A 23,110-nucleotide genomic window follows, 5' to 3' on the forward strand; every position below is an offset into this window, starting at 1 on the left:
CTGCAACATGGCTAAACATCCATGGTTCTCCTTTTGACTCATTTTCCTGTCTAGATGGCCTAGCCTCCATCTGTCACATAGCTCTCATTGTGTGATTATGGCCCTTCCGTTTTAGAAACTTCAGCCAAGGAAAATTGAACTTGTTAAAGCATCTAAATAATATACTCTAGATTTCAATGAAATCACAAAACAAAGCTATGAACTCTAAAGAATATGGATTGATTTCTCTATTTCTCCTTTCACCCACTTTCAGGTAAAAATATTGATCCTTGGGGGGGGGTGAGGGGAAGACCAAAAGTACACACTGTATGTCAGAGTCTCACTGAAGGCACGCATACTTAACTACAGCAAGCTTAACACACTTACTCTCCAACTCCCATTTTAATAAGAGCTGTTAATTACTGACCTAAATATCCCACCTTTTATATTGGCATCAGCAAACTTGAATTCATTATGCTCACTTAAATCATTGATGTAGATCAATTACGCAGATTAACTTTAGTCTCCCAGACAAATTCAGTCTCCTTAACCCATTGCAATTGGTCTCCTGCTGAAGCAGATGCCATATAGCTGGCCCTACACTCAGCTCTGGAGCATTTGGACAGTAAAGACATCAATGTTAGACTATTATTTATTGACCTTCAATACTATAATTCCAAGCAAATTTATTTCTCAAACTAGGATGTGATACTTCCTTTTGCAACTGAATCCATGACTTCCAAACCAACAGACCACAATCAGCAAGAACGGGGTTCAACACCTCCTCCACAATTATTCTCAACACCGGCATCCTCAAAGTTGCAACCTCAGCCCCCTGCTCTACGTTCTGTACGCTCACGACTATGTGGCTAAATTCTGCTCTACCTCCGTATACGTTTGCAGATGATGCCACCGTGGTGGGTTTTATCTTAAATAATAAGTCAGAGTATAACCAGAAGAGGTTGTCATTTTACAATCTTTCCTTCAATGTCAGCAAAACAAGAGCTGGTCATTGACTTCAGGAAGGAGGGGCAATGCACATGCTGCTGAGGTGGAAAGGGTTGAGAGATTTAAGTTCCTAGGAGTTAACAGCCTCGTCAAACCATGTTGACTCCATGGCCAAGAAAGCTCATCAGTGCCTTTGCTTCCTCAAGGCTAAAGAAGTTTGATATGTCCCTTTTGACACCCCCCCCCCCCACGAATTGTTACTGATGCACCACAGAAAGCATCCTTTCCAGGTACACCATGGCTTGCTGTGGCAACTGCTCTGCCCGTGACCACATGAAGTTGCAGATATCTGTGGACACAGCTCAACACATCATGGAACCCAGCCTGTTAGGCAGCATCTACCGAAATGAATGAACAGTCAACGTTTCGTGCCAAGATCCTTGATCAGGACTGGAAAGCAAGGGGGAAGATGCCAGAATAAGAAGGTGGAGAGAAGTGGTAAAAGCTGGAAGGTGATGGGTGAAGTGGGCGGGGAAAAGGAGACGAAGTAAGGATCTGGGAGCTGATAGGTGGAAAAGGTAAAATACTGTAGAAGGAGGAATCTGGAGTGGAGAGTGGACCTTGGGAGAAAGGGAAGGTGGAGAGGCACCAAGGAGAGGTGATAGGCAGGTGAAGAGAAGAGCTAAAGAGGGGAGACCCAGAGCGGGGAAATGAAGAAGAGGAAAGAGAGAGGGAAAAAATTGCTGGAATTTGAAGAGATCAATGTTGATGGCATCAGGCTGGAGGCTACCTAGACAGAATAGAAGACGCTGTTCCTCCAGCCCGAGAGTGGTCTCATTGTGTCAGAAGAGGAGGGCATGAACCAACATGTCAGAATGGGGATTTGAATTGAAATGGTTGGCCACCTGGAAATGCTGCTTTTTGCGGATGGAGCCAAGGTGCTGAAAAAAGTGGTACTGTACCCCAATCTATGTCAGGTATGACCAGTGCAGGGCAGACCACATTGGGAACACCGGATACAGTAGACGACACTAATTGCCTCAGCTGCAAGGTGTGTTTGGGCCATGAGTGGAGGTGAGGCAGTACATAAATGGGGAAGTGTAGCACCGCCTCCACTTGCAGGGTAAGTACAAGAAGGGAGATTAGAGGGGAGGGATGAATGGACAAGGGAGTCACAGAAGGAGTGATCTCTGCAGAAAGCTGAGACTGGGAGGAAGATAAAGATGTGTTTGGTTGTTGAGGACCCGTTGAAGATGGCAGAAGCTGTGGAGAATTGTGTTAGGTGCAGAGGCTCATGGGGTGATAGGTGAAGACAAGAGGAACCCTATCCCTGTTACAGCGGTGCGAAAATGGGTTGAACATGGACATCCAGGGAATGAAGGAAAAGCAGATGAGGGCAGAATCAATGGTGGACGAAGCGAATAACCCGCTCTTTAAAGAGGAGGACATCTCTGATGTCCTGGAAAGGAAAGCCTCTTTCTGGGAAAAGATGCAGTAGATACGAAGGAACTAAGAAAAGGGAAATCAGGATTTCCTGGTGGCCAACCATTTCAAGTTCAATCCCCATTCCCAGTCTGATATGTCAGTCCATGATCTCCTCTACCAGCATGATGAGGCCACTCTCAAGTTGGAGGAGCAACATGTTGTATTCAGTCTAAGTATTCTGCAACCTGATGGCATGGCTATTGATTTCTCTAACTTCTGGTAATTTCTTTCTCTCCTCCTTCCTCCTTCATTTCCCCATTCTAGCTCCTTTCTTACTTCTTCTCCTCACCTGTCTATCACCTTCTGGCGGTGACGCTCCACCTCCCATTTCTCCCGTAGTCCACTCTCGTCCCAGATCAATTTCCTTCTTCTCCAGCCCTTTACCTTTTACACCTATCACCACCCAGCTTACTTCATCCCCTCTCCCTCAACCACCTGACGTCATTTAACACCTTCTTGTTTGTACTCCTTCCCCTCCCCCCACCTTCTCATTCTGGAATCTCCTGCCTTCCTTTCCAGTCCTGATGAAGGGTCTTCGCCCAAAACATTGACTGTTTATTCATTTCCATAGCTGCTGCTTGACCTGTTGAGCTCCTCTAGCATTTTTTGTGTTGCTCTGTATTTCCAGCATCCACAGACTCTCTAGTGTTTATGGGAACTAGCTTCCCATCTGTGGGCTCTGTCTACACTTCTTGCTGACTCATTAAGGCAGCTAACATAATCAAAGATGCCACCCACTCCAGGCATTCTCTCTTCTCCCACGCTCACGCTGGGCAGAAGTTACAAAAGGCTTAGAGTACAGACACTGGGCTCAAGGACAGCTTCTAATCCTAGTTCAATAAAATGGACTCCTGACCTTACACCTTGTGTCCATCTGCACTGCATTTTCTCTACACAGTAAAACTTTATTCTGCATTCTGTTATTATTTTATCTTGCATTACTTCAATTCATGATTGTAATGGATTGATCCACGTGGACACTATGCAAGACAAGATTTCTTCTGCACATCAGCATATGTGACAATAAATCATGTTAACTTTAAAAAACATAAATTGTTGAGGTCGAAGCACAGATTCTTGTAAACACAAAGTACACTGCAGCTTCTTGTAGCTCCCTAGTTTGTCAAATTGTCAATGCTGAAATGATTTATTTAATCCATCTAAAACAGACTTTTCAAATTCAGAGTCCATGAACTATCTGGTAAGCTGAGTGCCTTTTAATCTTATTCTACAAAAGAAACTAGGAATTAGGGTGGAAATCACAAACAGAAAATCTGCAGATGCTGGAATTTTTAGTGGGTGCAAGGGGACAAAGGTGAGGCCCTTACTGATTGGGGTGGAAATAATGCCTCCATCTTTACTCAGTTGTAGAAATTATCTGCAGTCTACTATGAGTCTTGAATTGAATTGAATTGACTTTATTTCTTACATCCTTCACCTACGTGAGTAAAGATTTTTACGTTACATCTGTCTAAATGAGCAATGTGCAATCATAGTAACTTATAATAATTTATAATGAATAGAACAATCAATGTAACATAAAATACACTCAGATCAATGAGTTCATCAGTCTGATGGCCTGGTGGAAGAACCTGTCCCAGAGCCTGTTGGTCCTGGCTTTTTTGCTGCAGTACCGTTTCCTGGATGGTAGCAGCTGAAATAGATTGTGGCCGAGGTTACTCGGGCCCCTAATGATCTTACGGGCCCTTTATACACACCTGTCCTTGTAAATGTCCTGAATCATGGGAAGTTCACAGCTACAGATGCACTGGGCTGTCCACACCACTCTCTGCAGAATCCTGAAATTAAGAGAGGTACAGTTCCCATACCAGGCAGTGATGCAGCCAGTCAGGATGCTCTCAATTGTACCCCTGAAGACAGTTCTAAGGATTTGGGGGCCCATACCAAATTTCTTCAGCCATAGAGCCATAGAACATTACAGCACAGAAACAGGCCCCTTGGCCCTTCTTGGCTGTGCCAAACCATTTTTCTGCCTAGTCCCACTGACCTGCACCTGGACCATATCCCTCTATACACCTCTCATCCATGTACCTGTCCAAGTTTTTCTTAAGTGTTAAAAGTGAGCCCGCAGTTACCACTTCATCTGGCAGCTCATTCCACACTACCACCACTCTCTGTGTGAAGAAGCCCCCCCCCCCCATGTTCCCTTTAAACTTTTCCTCCTTCACCCTTAACCCATGACCTCTGGTTTTTTTCTCCCCTAGCCTCAGTGGAAAAACCCTGCTTGCATTCACTCTTATCTATACCCGTCATAACTTTATATACCTCTATCAAATCTCCCCTCATTCTTCTACGCTCCAGGGAATAAAGTCCTAACCTATTCAACCTTTGTCTGTAACTCAGTTTCTCAAGTCCCAGCAACATCCTTATAAACCTTCTATGCACTCTTTCAATCTTATTAATATCCTTCCTGTAATTAGGTGACCAAAACTGCTCACAATACTCCAAATTCGGTCTCACCAATGTCTTATACAACCTCACCATTACATTCCAACTCTAATGCTCAATACTTTGATTTATAAAGGCCAATATACCAAACGCTCCCTCTCTACCTGTGATGCTACTTTTAGGGAATTATGTATCTGTGTTCCCAGATCCCTCTGTTCTACTGCACTCCTCAGTGTCCTACCATTTACCTTGTATGTTCTACCTTGGTTTGTCCTTCCAAACCATCTGAGGTGTTACCATTGTTTGAAAAATCTGGTAAATGTAGGTAAGAACCTGAATTGTATACATTGTAGCCCTACCATACTAACATATTCTCCCATTGTAGCTCCACTGGAATTGGAATCTGTATGCCCATCCATCCCTAACAATCTATTTCACTACCAGATCTCTATGGTTATATTTTTGTCTGACTCTCCTTACCTCCTCCTGCTGCTCTGTATGTTTCTGTTCATGCATTCATCTCTCTAAGTCAATCTTATCTATTCATTACTACGCTGGCACTACTACCTCTCGGAATACTATGACTGTTCATGGAGGCCAACAAACCATTCTGTTTGTAACTAACCTAAAATCAAATTCAGAAGTCCCAATCTGATCCAGAATCACATGTTTCATTAAAATAAATATGAATTCACCTGTTTGGGAAAATGTTGATCTCCTCTAGCCCATCCAGCCATGATCAAGTCTGGATCATGTCTGATCCACTTTACCTCTCAGCCCCATTCTTCTGCCCTCTCCCTGTAACCTTTCACGCCCCTGACTAATCAAGAACCTATCAATATCTATCTTACTTACACCCAATGAGCCACCTATGGCAATGAATTCCACAGATTTACCACTCTTGCTTAAGAAATACCTCCTCATCTCTGTTCTAAATGGATGTCCCTCTATTCTGAGGTTGCACCCTCTGGTCCTAGACTTCCCCACTATAGGAAACGTCTTCTCCACATCCATTCTATCAAAGCCTTTCAACATTTGTCAGATTTCAATGAGATTCCACCCTCATTCTAATTAATTCCAATGAGTACAGGACCAGAACTATCAAATGCTCCTCATAAAATATCCTAGAATCCCAGTATCATTTTCGTGATCCTTCTCTGAACCATCACCAATGTCAGCACATCCTTCCTCAGATAATAGGCCTATAATTGCTTCAATACTCCAGGTGAGGCCTCATAAAGCCTCAGCATTCCATCCTTGCTTTTATATTCTAGTTCTCATGAAATGAATGCTAACATTGCATTTTATCTTCCTCATCACTGATTCAACCTGCAAGTTAACCTTTAGGGAATCCTGCACGAGGACTCGTAAGTCCCTTTGCACCTTGGATTTTTGAATTTTCTGCCCCGTTAGTAAATAACTTACACTTTTGTTCCTTCTACCAAAGTGCACGACCATACAATTCCCGAAACTGTATTCCATCTGCCACTTCTTTGCCCATTCTCCTAATGTCTAAGCCTGCTACAGCCTCCCTGTTACCTCAACACTACCCGTCACTCCACCTATCTTTGTATCATCTGCAAACTTGGCCACAAAGACAACAATTCCATCATCCAAATCATTGAGACATAATGTAAAAGTAGGTTGTCCCAAAGATAACCCCAGCAGAACGCCACTAGACACCAGCAGCTGTGCAGAAAAGGCTCCCTTCATTCCCATTCTTTGCCTCCTGCCAATCAGTCAATCATCTATCCATGCTAATATCTTTCATATAATACCTTGGACTCTTACCTTGTTAAGCAGTCTTGTGTATGGCACCTTGTTGTACACTTTCCGAAAATCCAATGCACACAACGTCCACTGATTTTCATTTGCCTACCCTGCTTGTTAATTCCTCAAAGAATTGTCAGGAAGGTTTCCCCTTAAAGAAACCATACTGACATTGGGCTATTTTATCATGAGATTCCAAATACCCTTGACTTCTCATCCTTAACGATTGACTCCAACATCTTCTCAACCACTGAGGTCTGACAAATTGGTCTATAATCTCCTTTCTCCTACCTCCCTCCCTTCTTGAAGAGTGGAGTGACATTTGCAATTTTCTCAGTCCTCCAGAACCATGTCAGAATATACTGATTCTTGAAAGATCATTACTAATACCTCCACAATTTCTACCTCTTTCAGAACCCTGGGGTGACTTACCTTTCAGCTTTGCAAGCACCATACTCTTAGTAATAACAACTGCACTCACTTCTGTCCCTCAGACTGCAGGGTGAATTCCGCAATGCCAGACGCAGTGCCAGAGACCCCGTCACTGTGGCTCCCCTCAGTAGGCCGACCTGCCCAACATTTTCTGAAGTATTTATTATTGAGGAACAGCCACAACTAGATTCAGGGTGTGATTAGTAACTGACAAAATCCATCAGCAGATTCACAAATTCACACACTTAGCACAGATTTTTGCACACTTTCAGGTTACCTCCAATTTTCCATCTTGTATTAAAGGAAGATCATAGCAAACGTAATTAAACTCTTAACATATACTTGAAGTGGAATTTGCAAAGAGACAGCCAGCAGTGTCACTCAAACCAATGACGATCTTACTAGAAATGAATTTTATTTTAGGATAATTTCAGCTAATCTCTACAATGGAGTTTTCATTGTAGCTTCATTCGCAGGAATTTTAGACTAGCGAGACTTGACTGGTTCAATAAACGATATACTCAAATATGGGTACCTCTCTATTTACATTAGGAAAATTAAGGAAGTGTATTTTTTCTGGATCTTTAATATGTTCTCAGATAATCCATTCACTTATCACAAGAGTGATGAATAATATAGTAATGTAATTTATTTCAAATTTAAGCCAAGTTTATCACCAATGCTAACTTCAATTTTTTTCACTGAGAATAGCTGTACCAAGGATCCGCAGACTACAGTTATAGAAAACGGTAGGAGTCAGATGGGCAGATTCTCATTTGAAGTTTTTCGCTTTGTGAAACATAAGAACCAGAAGATGTCTCCAGTATTCTTGCACTGTGTAACAAAGCTTTGCAAGTCAGACGACTGTCCATTCTTGACACCAGTAAGTGATATCGCTTAAATTCATGTGAAGTAAGTCTTTGAGAGCACAATGTCTAATAAATAAAACTTTCTAATTATTTGTAATTATAAAAATGATTAAATAATAAATAATATGGGGTAGCCCTTTGACCCACCATGTCCATCTGCATCCATCTCATTTACCTCCATTAGGCCTGTAGGATTTTATGAATAAAACATGTGAGAGTTGTTTTGTGTTTGACAAAAGATGCAGCCTTTACTTCCATTATGAATAAACCAAAAGCAATCACCTTACACTGACAACATTACATCAGACGTCTTTTAAAGTGAACACAAGTTAATTACTGACTTTGTGAATTACGTAGAACTGTTTTATTATGAAGAATATGTGTCATCTGTCATCAATTACACTACCCTACAAGTCTGTATCTTTCCATGCCTTGCTTATTCAAGAACCTGTCTAAATATCTCTTAAACACAGAGACTGTATCCACTACCATCTCTGGCAACATGTTCTGGATATCAACCACTCTGTGTTAAAATCTTTCCCCTCAGATCTTCTTGAAAACAACTTCCTCTCAACAAACCTATTGCCTCACATTTTTGAAATCTCTGCAAGGGAAAAGAGAACCTAACTATCTTACTCATTGGTGCATGTTGTAATTTTCACCCCTCAGCCTCCATCATTCCAGGGAAAACAAGCTCAGCCTATCTAATATGCACCATAACTAAAGTACTCTAATCTATGCAACGTCCCAGTGAATCTCCTTTACCTCTCTCCAGTGCAACCACAGTCCTTCTTGTAGTGTGGTGACCAGAGCTACACACAATACCCAAATGCAGCCTAACCAGTGTTTTGTACAGTTTATACTCTATCCCAATTGACAGGATTGATAATGGAATCTATATTGTCATGTGCATTACCAATATGGATATGAATATAAGAGGTGCAATAAGGAAAATTGCAACTAACACAATGATTAGTGGTGTTGTTGAAATTGAGGATGGCAGTCTTCAGCCACTAAATGATATTGATGAGTTGTTAATATGGGAAGATAATTGACAGATATTGCTTAATCTTTAAGTTTGAGGTAATGCATTTTGGGGATAACTACTAAAGCTAGGATATACACAACGAGGACTCAGTGGACAAGTACCTTGTCCAAAGATCCCTGAAGGCATTGATATGGGCAAATAAAGTGGTTAAGAGACCTTGAAGGATGTTTATGTTCTAGAGTATAGAATATATTATCAAGGAAGCTGTGGTACAATTATATAAAACATTGTTAGGCCACAGCAGAAATATTATTGGTAATTCTGATTCCAGACTTTTAGGATGTGGTTGCCCTGGAGAAAGTAGAGAGGAGGTTCAGCAGGATGTTCCTACAGAACGGCTACAATGTCAAGGAAATCAATCGGACTCCTAACAAGACTGATGGAAAACCAGGAAACCTAAAAATGAGCAGGAACTTGTCACTACCGCCTGTCTTTGCTATATTTCCACAATTTCTGGAAGGATCACCTGGATCCTGAAGAAATACTAGATTAATACTATCCACAAACCCATAAGGAAGCTTGAAACACAGGTTATATGGGTTAAAGATGACCTGGAATTCAGGACGGCTGGTGTTTACAGGATTCCCTGTAAATGCAGAGCAGCATATTTCAGCCAGACGGGATGCACAGGATGTGGAAACCTGCATCAAAGAGCAGAGGAGGTGTATCTGTTTGGATTACCCAGAGAAACTGGCAGTAGAAGAACACTGCATTTGCAATTGCCATAGGACTGACTTCAGCACAAAACTATTGTGCCAAGCCAATGACCTTTGGCCCCCGGAGAAGAAATCCATTGCAATAAAACTAGAGAAAAAGAATTTACAAAGATGACTGGCTCACTCTAAGAACTAGAATTCAATTGTAAACAAGGTGGGACAGCAGAAACCTGATTGGATGAGGACTAACCAATCAGGAAGGACAGATGATAAGGTTATAAATACCACAGGACTAGGCATGACCAGGTATCATCCCTGATGAAGTTAGTCATTGAAACATTGGTTAAGATTGATACCTGTTCCTGGCTGAAAGCCCAAGAACGGATGGCGAAAGCTGATTTACAAACAGTGGCAATGTCTATTGAGGAGAGGCTGTTGATGGGGCAAAATTGCAGACAAGATGAGTAGCAACATAAAAGGTGGACACAATTGAAAAGGGTGAATAAAGATCGGAAGGCGTTATATTTGAATGTGTGCTGTATATGGAATAAGGTAGATGAACTTGCAGCACATTTACAGATTGGCATGTATGATGTTGTAGGCATCAATGAATGATGGCTGAAAGATTATAAACATAGAAACTTAGAAAACCTACAGCACAATACAGGCCCTTCGGCCCACAAAGTTGTGCTGAACATGTCCCTACCTTAGAAATTACTAGGGTTACACAAAGCCCTCTATTTTTCTAAGCTCCATGTACCTATCCAAAAGCCTCCACCACCATTGCCGGCAGCCCATGCCATGCACTCACCACTCTCTGAGTAAAAAACCTACCCCTGACATCTCCTCTGTACCTACTCCGCAGCACCTTAAACCTGTGCCCTTTTGTGGCAACCATTTCAGACCTGTGAAAAAGCCTCTGACTATCCACACGATCAATGCCTCTCATCATATTATACACCTCTATCTGGTCACCTCTCATTCTCCGTCATTCCAAGGAGAAAAGGCCAATTTCACTCAATCTGTTTTCATAAGGCATGCTTCCCAATCCAGGCAACATCCTTGTAAATCTCCTATGCACCCTTCCTATAGTGAGGTGACCAGAACTGAGCACAGTACTCCAAGTGGGGTCTGACCAGGGTCCTATATAGCTGCAACATTACCTCTTGGCTCCAAAAATTCAATTCCACGATTGATGAAGGCAAATACACCGTATGCCTCCCTAACCACAGAGTCAACCTGCACAGCTGCTTTGAGGGTCCTATGGACTGGAACCCCAAGATCTCCCTGATCCTCCACACTACCATGAGTCTTACCATTAATACTATATTTTGCCATCATATTTGACCTACCAAAATGAACCACTTCACACTTATCTGGGTTGAACTCCATCTGCCACCTCTCAGCCCAGTTTTGGATCCTATTAATGTCCCCCTGTAACCTCTGACAGCCCTCCACTATCCACAACACCCCCAACCTTTGTGTCATCAGCATAATTACTAACCCATTCCTCCACTTCCTCATCCAGGTCATTTATAAAAATCATGAAGAGTAAGGGTCCCAGAACAGATCCGTAAAGCACTCCACTGGTGACCGATCTCCACACAGAATATGACCCATTTACATCCAAACTTTGCCTTCATTGGGCAAGCCAGTTCTGGATCCACAAAGTAATGTCCCCTTGGATCCCATGCCTCCTTACTTTTTCAATAAGCCTTATCAAATGTCCTGCTGAAATCCATATACGCTACATCTACTGCTCTTTCTTCATCAATGTGTTTAGTCACATCCTCAAAAAATTCAATCAGGCTCGTAAGGCACAACCTGCCCTTGACAAAGCCATGCTGACTATTCCTAATCATATTATACCTCTCCAAATGTTCATAAATCCTGCCTCTCAGGATCTTCTCCATCAACTTACCAACCTCTGAAGTAAGACTCACTGGTCTATAATTTCTTGGACTATCTCTACTCCCTTTCTTGAATAAGGGAACAACATCCGTAACCCTCCAATCCTCTGAAACCTCTCCCGTCTCCATTGATGATGCAAAGATCATCACCAGAGGTTCAGCAATCTCCTCCCTCGCCTTCCACAGTAGCCTGAGGTACATCTCACCTGTTCCCAGCGACTTATCCAACTTGATGTTTTCCAAAAGCTCCAGCACATCCTCTTTCTTAATATCTACATGCTCCAGCTTTTTAGTACACTGCAAATCATCACTGCAATCACCAACATCCTTTTCCATAGTGAATACTGAAGTAAAGTATTCATTCAGTACTTCTGCTATTACCTCCAGTTCCATATTCACTTTCCCACTGTCACACTTGATAAGTCCTATTCTTTCGCGTCTTAGCCCCTTGCTCTTCACATACTTGTAGAATGCCTTAGGGTTTTCTTTAATCCTGCCCGCCAAGGCCTTTTCATGGGTCCTTCTGCCTCTCCTAATTTTCTTTTTAAGCTCCTTCCTGTTAGCCTTATAATCTTCTAGATCTCTAACATTATCTAGCTCTCTGAACCTATTGTAAGCTTTTCTTTTCTTCTTGACTAGATTTATTACAGACTCTGTACACCGCTGTTCCTGCACCCTACCATAACTTCCGTGTCTAATTGGAAAATACCTATACAGAACTCCACACAAATATCCCCTGAACATTTGCCATATTTCTTCCGTACCTTTCCCTGAGAACATCTGTTCCCAATTTAAGCTTCCAAGTTCCTGCCTGATAGCCTCATAATTTCCCTTACTCCAATTAAACACTTTTCTAACTTGTCTTTTCCTATCTCTCTCCGATGCTATTGTAAAGGATATAAAATTATGATCACTGTCTCCAAAATGCTCTCCCACTGACAGATCTGACACCTAACCAGGTTCATTTCCCAATACCAAATCAAGGACAGTCTCTCCTCTTGTAGGTTTATCTACATATTTTGTCAAGAAACCTTCCTGAACACACCTAACAAACTCCACCCTATCTAAACCCCTTACTCTAGGGAGATGCCATTCGATATTTGGGAAATTAAAATCTCCCATCACAACAACTTTGTTATTATTACACCTTTCCAGGATCTGTTTCCCTATCTGCTCCTCGATATTCCTGTTACTATTGAGCGGCCTATAACAAACACCCAGTAAAGTTATTGATCCCTTCCTGTTCCTAACCCCCACCCACAGAGACTTTGTAGACAATCCCTCCATGATGTCCACCTTTTCTGCAGCTGTGACACTATCTCTGATCAAGAGTGCCATGCCCCCACCTCTTTTGCCTCCCTCCCTGTCCTTCCTGAAACATCTAAAACGCAGCACTTGAAGTAACCATTCCTGTCCCCGAGCCATCCAAGTCTCTGTAATGGCCACCTCATCATAGCTCCAAGTACTGATCCACACTCTAAGCTCATCCGCTTTGTTCACAATACTCCTTGTGTTAAAATAGACACATCTCAAACCTTCGGTCTGAGTGCGTCCCTTCTCTATCACCTGCTTATCCTCCCTCTCGCACTGTCTACAAGCTTTCTCTATTTGTGAGCCAACCACCTCTTCCTCCGTCTCTTCAGTTCTGTTCCCACCCCCCAGCAATTCTAGTTTAAGCTCTCCCCAGTCGCATTAGCAAACCTCCCCGCCAGGATATTGGTTCCCCTGGAATTCAAGTGCAACCCGTCCTTTTTGTACAGGTCACACCTGCCCCAGAAGAGGTCCCAATGATTCAGAAATAGGAATCCCTGCCCCCTGCTCCAATCCTTCAGCAACACATTTATCCTCCGCCTCACTCTATTCCTATTCTCACTGTCGCGTGGCACAGGCAGTAATCCCGAGATTACTACCTTTGAGATCTTGCTTCTCAGCTTCCTTCCTAACTCCCTGTAGTCTGTTTTCAGGACCTCCTGCCTTCTCCTACCTATGTCATTGGTACCAATATGTACCACCACCTCTGGCTGTTTTCCCTCCCACTGCAGGATATCGTGGACACAATCAGAAACATCCCAGACCCTGGCACCTGGGAAGCAAACTGCCATCCGAGTTTCTTTCCTGCTTAACAAGCTACGATCCCATGGTATTACAGGAAAGATTCTAGAATAGATAAAGCAGTGGCTGATTGGCAGGAGGCAAAGACTAGGCACAAAGGGAGCCTTTTCTGTTTGGCTGTCGGTGGCTAGTGGTGTTCCATAGGGGTCTGTGTTGGGACCGAATCTTTTTACATTATATGTCAATGATTTGGATGATCGAATTGATGGTTTTGTTGCAAAGATTGCAGATGATATGAAGATGGGTGGAGGGGCTGGTAGTTTGAGGAAGTAGAGAGGCTACAGAAGGATTTGGATAGATTAGGGGAAAGGGCAAAGCAATGGCAGATGGAATACGGTGTTGGGAAGTGTATGGTCATGAACTTTGATAGAAGAAATGAAAGGGTTGACTATTTCCTAAATGGAGAGAAAATACAAAATACTAAGGCACAAAGGAACTTGGGAATCCTTGTGCAGGATTCTCTAAAGTTTAATTTGTATTTTGTGTCTGTGGAAAGGAAGACAAATGTAATGTTATTATTCATTTCAAGAAGAATAGAATATAAAAGCAAGGATGTAATGCTGAGACTTTATAAGTCACTGTTGAGGCCTTACTTGGAGTATTGTGAACAGTTTTGGGGCCCCTTATCTTAGAAAGGATGTGTTGAAACTGAAGAGGTTTTGAAGGAGGTTCACGAAAATGATTCCGTGATTGAATGGCTTGTCATTGAAAAGTGTTTGGCTCTAAACCTGTATTCACTAGAATTCAGAAGACTGAGGGGTGACCTCATTGAAACCTACCAAATGGTGAAAGGCCTTGATAGTGGATGTTTCCTGTGGTGGGGTAGTCTCAGGCCAGAGGCCACAGCCTCAGAATGGAGAGGCACCCTTTTAGAACAGAGATGAGGAGGAATTTCTTTCGCCATAGAGCGGTGAATCGGTGGAACTATTCGCCACAGGCAGCTGTGGGGGCCAAGATTGATAGATTCTTGATTGGTCAGGGCATGACCGGATATGGAGAGAAGCCATGAGATTGAGGCTGAGGGGAAAATTGGATCAGCCATGATATAATGCTGGAACAGACTAGATGAGCCAAATGGCCAAATTCTGCTCCTATATCTTGTGGTCTTGTGTTGTCTCAGATGGAGTATATAGATAAAAAGAAAATATTTGAGAGCCAAGTTTGTTTTTCTCATAACAGTATTATGTAAAATTATGACATATATAGAATTGATACTAAGAAACATCTATAACAGAGGAATTTAGAATTAGCCATGCATATAAAGTAAGGGGTAAATTTAAGGGATTTGAAAAAGAATTTCTCCATCTGTCAGGTGATTGAGATCTGCAACACTAGTGATAGTGGAGACCAGAAAACTTATATACTTCATATATAAGAAGACTATTTAGGTGTGCACTTGGAATGTAATGGCATACTAGACTAAATGCAGAAAATGTGATTACTATAGAAAGGTGTTTGATAGCTGCAATGGCTATAGTTGATGAGAGGGCCATTTTCCAGGTTACATGTCACTGAGGTTCTTTGATAGACTCATCATGCCTTTCCTTCAACACGAAATGGTGGAGTTCAAGTGGAATTCAATCAGGTTTTAGATCTTTAAGTTTATTAACTCCAATCCAACTCCAACACTCCTAATTTGGTGCTTTAGTAGGCTTTCTGCAGAAACGTACTTTTCCATGATCTGAAAGACATCCATTGCTCTGAGAACTTGGCTCTGGTGGAGTGTAAAGTTCAGTTAAGTTAATGAGCATCACCAGGTGACTTGCAAAGCTGAGGCATCTATTCAGCTTAACATGTATTTTGGTTATCAGAATCTAACTATGGTCCTCAAAAATATTGATCAGCTTCCACATCTGAAGCAAGATCAGATAACCTGAAATATAATAGGTGAAACATCAGAAAAAGTTATATTTTTCAATTATATCAAAGGTCATACCAACTATTACAAAATTGCTGACTTGAATCCCTCATTAATGTCACTTAATTGGTAGCAGAGCATCATGCAAGCATTTTCACCAATCTTAAAAGATCCACTGCAGTCATACTCCATTCGTGCATTAGGAAAAATGAATAACAGCTCAGCTGTTTATTGCCAAGAGGAATCGAACAGGCCTGTTTATCTTCAGACCTTGTTTTCTATTTCCTATTCAGACACTTACGTTTAATTATTTCAGACTGTAGGTCAAAGTATGGAACATGAATAACTAATTACAATATTGGAAAGTATGCAAAACCTCTAATTAATTAAATTACTTTTGATTTCAATTAACAGAATTGTTACAAAAGGAAGCGGAGAGATTTAATGGAAGTTACTACCACAATCCCTCGCAGTTCCACAGGGAATGCAGTAATCACTGCAGGGCCTATTATCACCAGGAGTGAGAGTGGTAAGGTTCACCAGCTATCGCTTGCCAGCAAACATGTGTCGGGGAGCTTTAGGGCAAGTTCAGGTTCCTAGGCAATCGTAACTTGTGAAGCAAAGCTAGAAATTCATGCAGATAATAATAATGATAATTGTAATAATAATAGTAGTAACAATAATTGAAGACATCTCCATGATCTGAGCAGACTAAATGTCGACAAGGAAGCATTGAACACCTGGCTCAGAGTTGGAGACCTCTTCCCAGAAACAGAAGGCATCCTTGTGACAATATGGGACCAGGTAGTTAACACAAAAATTTATCAGAACTACGTTACAAGTGACCAACAAATTCAGGATGATAAATGCAGAAAATGCCGAGAAGAAAACAGAAACAATCCAACACAGGACAGGATCCAGTGGCAGCTTAACATGATCTGATTACTTTCACAGGCACAATCAAGTGGTAAACATCATTCACCAAAACCTTGCTCTAAAATACAAACTCATGAATGAAATCACACCTCATTATAAATGCAAGCCTGATCAAGGTTTAGAATTAGAATACCACAAATGATATTACAACTGACCCATTATTACAGAGAGGACAATCCATAATAACAGTCCAGATATAATAATACAGGCTAAACCAGCAAGAACGTAATAGATATAGCCATTCCAAGCACACATAACTTAAAACAATAAGTGGAAAAGCACCAGAAAATGCTGAATTAAAAGAGGAGATTGAAAGACTTTGGAACATAAACAAGGTATATATTGTCTCGATAGTTATATCTATAAATGGTGTCATCCCAAAGACACTACACAATAGCATTAAACCATTAGGGCTACACAGTAATATCTATGTAAATCTTCAGAAAGCCACAATACTAAACACCACTAGAATAGTTTAAAAGTTCCTAGCAATTGACAAATGAGCATGCTGGGCTACGCACATACCTCAGGTTTTACCAGCTTCAGCTGAGGGAAAAAAAAATTTAAATAATAATAATTGAACATTTACATGAGTTTTTATGGGAAAGTCTGAAAGTTTCAGAATTGTACTCTTTGATGCTTAATATTATTTCGCATTGTGCCACATGTTTCTCAGTAATGCTTTTATATTGTGATGGCAAGATATTACAGTCAGCAGCAAACAAACGATGTAGCAATTACTCTGTTACAATTCATGCTGTGGGCTTTATGCAAGAAGTTGCTCCTTGACAGCCATTGAGAAAAGGGTTTATGCTCAGTAATGACAGCTAGGACCTGTGTTTACTAGGCAAATTACTGCATTTCTTAAATAACCAAATTGAAAATTTTCATATTCTAAATGCCTCCTTCTCACTTAAGCAAGCCAAAATTGAAATTTTACTCCATTATAATCATGATATTAAATCGTTCCCTGCTCAATAAATAAAGTTAACAAAATATGCTCCCTTTAAAAAAAACGATTTCTGTTGTACCCTACAGCCATCCACAGTGCTCTGCAATTCCCATACCAGGTACTTATTTATTTATTATCAGTCTGATTGATGGTGCCGTGGTAGCAGAGCAGTTAATGCAACACATTACAGTGCCAGCGATCAGTGATGGGGTTTACTTCCCATCGCTGGAGTTTGTATGTTCTTATGACAGCTTAGATTTTCACTAGGTGCTCCAGTTTCCTCCCACATTCCAAAGATTTATTTATTTATTGAGATACAATGTGGACTAGGTCCTTCTGACCCTTCAAGCCATTCCACCCAGCAATTCCCAATTTAATCCTAGGCAACTTTCAATGATCAATCAACTTATCAACTGGTATGTCTTTGGACTGTGGGAGGAAGCCCGAGCACCCGGAGGAAACCTACATGGTCATGGGGAGAACGTACAAACTCCTCACAGGCAGTGGTGGGGACCGAACCTGGGATCACCTGTACTGTAAGTTGTTGTGCTAAACACTAAGCTACTGTGCCACCCCTCTATACAGGTTAGGTTAGTAAGTGTGGGCATGCTATGTTGGTGCTGGAAGCTTCCAAGAATGTGTTGATTGTTGAGGCAAATTACACATTTCACTGTATGTTTTGATGATTCAATGTGACAAATAAAGCTAATATTAATCTTTGAGTAACAGCTCAGGCAACATTCCATTGTATGTTCATAATGACACAGATACTGTGTAAATCACCACTGATCTCAAGACCAAGTTCCAATTTACCTTCCTCATATCCCTCAGGAAAGGTTGTCTGGATGAAAGCTGCATAAACCTCAGCATTTGGCATTTGGATTCATATGTAGAAGGCAGGGCCTTTCTAGTTTAACTAGCTGTCAAACATGCCATTTCATTAAGCATTTCTGACACTCAAAATTATTCCAAACCCATTAAAATCTAACCAACACACCAAAAGGCAGTTGCAATACTGTAAATGTGAACAATTAAAATAATTAAAAACCTTTAATATATTGAAATAAATTAAATCAACAAAAAATCTAAGATTAATATGATTTACTGATACAGTCATTTTGCATTGAACTGAATGGAAGAGAGCTCCCACGTATTCAAATGGATTCTTCAGAGTAAATACTTGGTAATTGCAGTGAAATTGTGCTCCACTGTTGTGCTGACATTGCCTTGCAATTTTATATAAAATCTTCATAGTCAACAGAGAATAAACTTTAAACAAAACATTTTTGCTTGTATTAAACCCAGTACAAGGCTGGCTTATTTATCGATTAGTCCATCAGTTGTCAAAAGGATGCATTTTATTTTGCCTCTCTGGAAAATGTTCCACATTGTTTTGGGTTGCCAACTCTATAGCTACAGAGATGAGTCTGCAGGGAACATGAATAAACGATTGGTTACTGAGAAGCTGATTCATAATAATATCTTAATCTGGAGTTATAAAATCATCAGAAAACAATACACATCTTCTTATGTAAGATTACAAGCATTACAAAAATGAGCATGCATTTTAACAAATATACAGTATATTATCGGACCTGGACATAGAGCATATTGGGTACAAATGACTCATTCCCTGGAGTCTGCAACCTCATGAATTTTAGTTCCATTTAAGTTATTTGCCTCATGTATCCCTTTACCTACTGCACAAATCTTTAAATTATTTAAGTTTGTAATACATATTTTTTGTTACTAACAGATGATGCAACAGCAAACAAATCACAAGTTGGTAAGTCTTATTTCGTTGTTTTTTTTGGGGGGGTAAGAACATCGTCTCAATACCATATTTTAAGGTGAATTTCTGGCCAGTAATTAATGCACTTTTTTGCAGATATCTTGCAGGTAGGGCAAAGGTAGGTGTTCTTGTAAGAGGGGTAGGGAGCAATATTATGGAGGTGATTGAAGGCTAAAAAACATTAGCAGGACAGAGTTGAAAGACAGGAATTAGGATAGGTTAATCATAATTGCATAGTTCAAAGATGGAATTCCAAAAGGATCATTGCTGGTGCTAGTGTTGCAAGCTATTCCAGTGCCCAGTGAAAATGTCTTTTAGTCTTCATTCTCTTCAAGTCAAATATAAGCCACAGATCTTTACACAAACAGCAGCATGGCTTTAAAATAATGTTTGTAAAATGAAAGTAGAGGCCTAACTTAAACATCATAATTTACTTTACTATTAGAAAAGCAAATACTTTGAAAATTATGAACAAGTCTGACTTTGTGTTTTCTTTTTAGGATACGTGGGAAGATCTGCTTTTCATTTCAACTCTGTGTCAAGTGCTTTAGTTTCTGGAATTGTTATTCTTGGAGTGATGAGCATTTCCTTTGTTACCACCTCTGTCATCCTTAATAGGAAGCTGAAAAACAAAAGTGCTTTGATTGGAACTAGAAATCCTGTTTTTAACTAGCTGATTTGGAAAGTGCCCACTGTTTTTTTATCTACAATATGCAGACTATATCATAGGACAAGATGTTAGAGATTTCCTATTCACTGAATTTAGAATAGGCCTATGTTCTTCATCACAACAAAACTAGCTCTGTCCCTTTTATAAGTTTTTGTAATTTTATTTACATTTCCAACCATATAAGTGTCAAAAAAGAGCATGGTTCCTAACAAATCTTCAGCAATATTTTGAAGTAGTTGTTTTTCTTTCCAGAATGAGCTGGGTTGGGGAGGCTGCAAAGAGCCTATAATTCTGAATATAAGCTGAGTTGCTCTCTCACAGTTTTAGCAACCCTAGTTCAACCTAGACCTGACTTCTGGTGCTGTCTGTGTGGATTTTGCACACCGACCCTGTGACTGCCTAGGTTTTCCCCGGATGCTCTGGACTTCCCCACATCCCAAAGGTTGGTAGGTTAATTGGCTACTGTAAATTTTAGGTAGCTGGTAGAATAGAATTGATGGACATGGGAGAGGAGCAAGTTACAGGGGAAACAAGGAGGAGGATAAGACTGAATACAAAACTGGACACAGATTATTTCTCAGCACGTTAGGAATGGGGAATCTGAGTATAGGCTCAATGGCTCCTTGATCACTATGAAATGCTGGTAGTATTGGCATGATACAAGCCTTGTAGATGAACTTAACTATGTATTAAACTTAAAAATGGAAGGGAGAGTGGAAATGAGAATCTGTAATAAACTTGAGATACGTAGAGGCTTCTATGACTAAACTCATGAAACAGAGGAATGCCAACACAGGGTGAGTGAATTATTTTCCTACTTCAAGGCCCTAGAGTTGAAATCATGCATTTCCATGTCTTAAAAGACATTCTTCTCTGGATCAATGTGACTTTCTTAACCCGCAATCATGACTATTTTTAAGTGCATTTTGTTATTTTTGTATCAGATCAAGGGGAATTTTGTGCTTTTGGGTCATGTCCAGAGATTACCAGAACTGAATTTATGTGGGCCTTTTAACACCATCAGATTTGAAGAAAAAAAAAACCCTAATGTTCTTGTCTGGGTTAAACCCAAGTTCTGAAGATCGCATAGTATTATCCAGTTTGTAGGCAAAATTTTCTATACTATGATTTACACAGTATAGCTTGAAATATTAATTTACAAATTATATGTGCTTTGTTTCTCTCAGTTGTCTGTTTCTAAATAGTGTTGGTATTCATTATGGCATGGAACATGCAAATAACATGATTCTCAATTAATTCCTGTATATTTCACTTTGAACAGTGTCAAAGCTTATCAAAAGGAAGTACAAAAAACAACCAATTGTAAATCAGGCCACCAGCTCTGTACCACAACCCAGGGCAGATAGCCATGCTTAAAATAAAACTGAAACTGCTGGTGAAACATGCTAGTGCTACTCTACACACAATCAGAAAATGCACATCTAGGCACAGTTTTTTTCTGCCAGCATGTTGTGAATAGGGAAGCTACATGCAGTTTACAGGTTTTTGGAATATAAGTCCTCCGTGGATTGCAGGATCAGTTATTTTATTCCATATTCCACTCACATGTGCAGCTTAATAAAATGGTGGTGCTGGCAAACCACCTGGATGCAACATCTGCCCACTTACCTCTTCCCTTCCCGCTGTACATGGACCAAAACAGTCCTTACAGGTGAAGCAACAATTCACTTGCATTTCTTCCAAGCTAGTGTACTGTATTTGATAGTCTGTGGTCTCCGCTGCATTGGGTATTTGTTTTTGGAGCATTTACACTCAGTCCTCAGGTGATGTAGAGCTCCCTGTTACCTGTCACTTCAATTCTACATCCCACTCCTGTTCTAACCAAGCTGTTGGCGGCAACCTTCAAATTATAACAAGGCTCCATGTCTGCTTGAGGAACAACATCCATCTGAACACACTGCAGCCTCAATATGAAATTCTACAGTGCTCGACACCTTGTTTCTGTGTTTGTATCAGAACTGGCCAGTTCTTCTCTAGGTCATCCAAATTTAATATTGGCTCAGGTTTTTTTTTTCTGTGCCAGCACTGCCTGACCTGCTGGACATTTTTCTACAAAGTTCTGTATTTCCTTCTTTCTGTGTGTTGTGTGTCCCCTCAATTTGTAGCTTTCATATTCTTTTATCTGTGTTTTCACTCTATCTTTGGTAACCATCAACTCAGTTGATTTCTGGTTAATTTCCATGTTAGTCTGACCTCATCTAAACCACCAGGAATTTACTTCAGGAATTTAGATGCATAAGACCCACAATAAATTTTATACAAAATTATTAAAACCATTACACTATTCTCTATACATTGATCATTTTGTGAATCATTTACAATGTAATGAAGATATTGCATGTACACTTTCAGGTACCTTATATAACACATCTGCTTAGGTAGATTATCTTTTGATATTTATCTGTGTAGATTGTAACACATCAAAATCAAACGGGCCATTTGAATTGCATTTCCTTTGAAAATGGTGTGTTGGATTGACTGGAAGTATGTGTCTGCCCTTCACTGAACATATTAAAATGACTGCACCCAATTGAGCTCAGCCTTTCCAAAAAGTCTACTCATAATTGTTGCTGTGAAGTGAGAACACTGAAGACAAGGTCTGATTCCTCCCTGGAAGCTCTTTGGAAAATATAAACAGGTTTTCCCAAAGAAACAGTGTTCTTGTAGTCTACAAGTTGCTGGAGCTTTTACAATGCTGCATGAGATACACATAATGTAAGGTGTAGAATCTCCTGAGAGATGGGCTATTTGGTTCCAAATTTCCATGATGAAAGCTGCAATGTTAATTCACAACCACCTGTGTATTTCTTAACACCAGTCAATGAGTTTGAAATATGTCATTCTCTTGATTTTCAATACCTCAGTAACAATGTGCACTGCAGGGCTGTACTCTGATGATATTGTCATTCATAAGATCATTATATAATAAACTGTGCCTAACGTAAGTGTTCAGCATTCCTTTCTTTGCACTATTTGAAACATTTGGTTCACTTCCCCTCCTTACGTATCACTTGTGGTTATTGTTCAAAGGTAACCCATTTTGTGCTATCCTGACACCAAATTATCTACCAAATTTCTAAGTGACATTTTGATTCATAACTATCAAATTAAACACACTGATTAGATCAATTAATTTGAGATGTTTTAGGATCTGTTTAATATTTGGTTATTTGATTTCAAAACCATCTGAAAATAACACTGGGATGAAATGAATATTCCACAGTACATTTTTCTGGGATCTCTTACAATGGAAAGTGTGTATT

The 23,110-nt window shown here is 40.4% G+C and overlaps 1 protein-coding gene across 1 annotated transcript in view; it reads left to right on the forward strand.

Annotated features, from left to right (window-relative positions):
- The window catches only part of zpld1a (zona pellucida-like domain containing 1a), a 30,253-nt gene extending 10,424 nt beyond the window's left edge, over positions 1–19,829 (forward strand). Inside the window, exons 7-10 of the mRNA XM_073044555.1 lie at positions 7,735–7,906; positions 15,891–15,996; positions 19,121–19,150; positions 19,657–19,829. Coding sequence (XP_072900656.1) covers positions 7,735–7,906; positions 15,891–15,996; positions 19,121–19,150; positions 19,657–19,829 — 481 coding nt within the window. The remainder of the gene's footprint in view (positions 1–7,734; positions 7,907–15,890; positions 15,997–19,120; positions 19,151–19,656) is intronic.
- Positions 19,830–23,110: the final 3,281 nt, after the last annotated feature.

This window comes from Hemitrygon akajei, chromosome 5 (assembly GCF_048418815.1).
Source record: "Hemitrygon akajei chromosome 5, sHemAka1.3, whole genome shotgun sequence".
NCBI lineage: Eukaryota > Metazoa > Chordata > Chondrichthyes > Myliobatiformes > Dasyatidae > Hemitrygon > Hemitrygon akajei.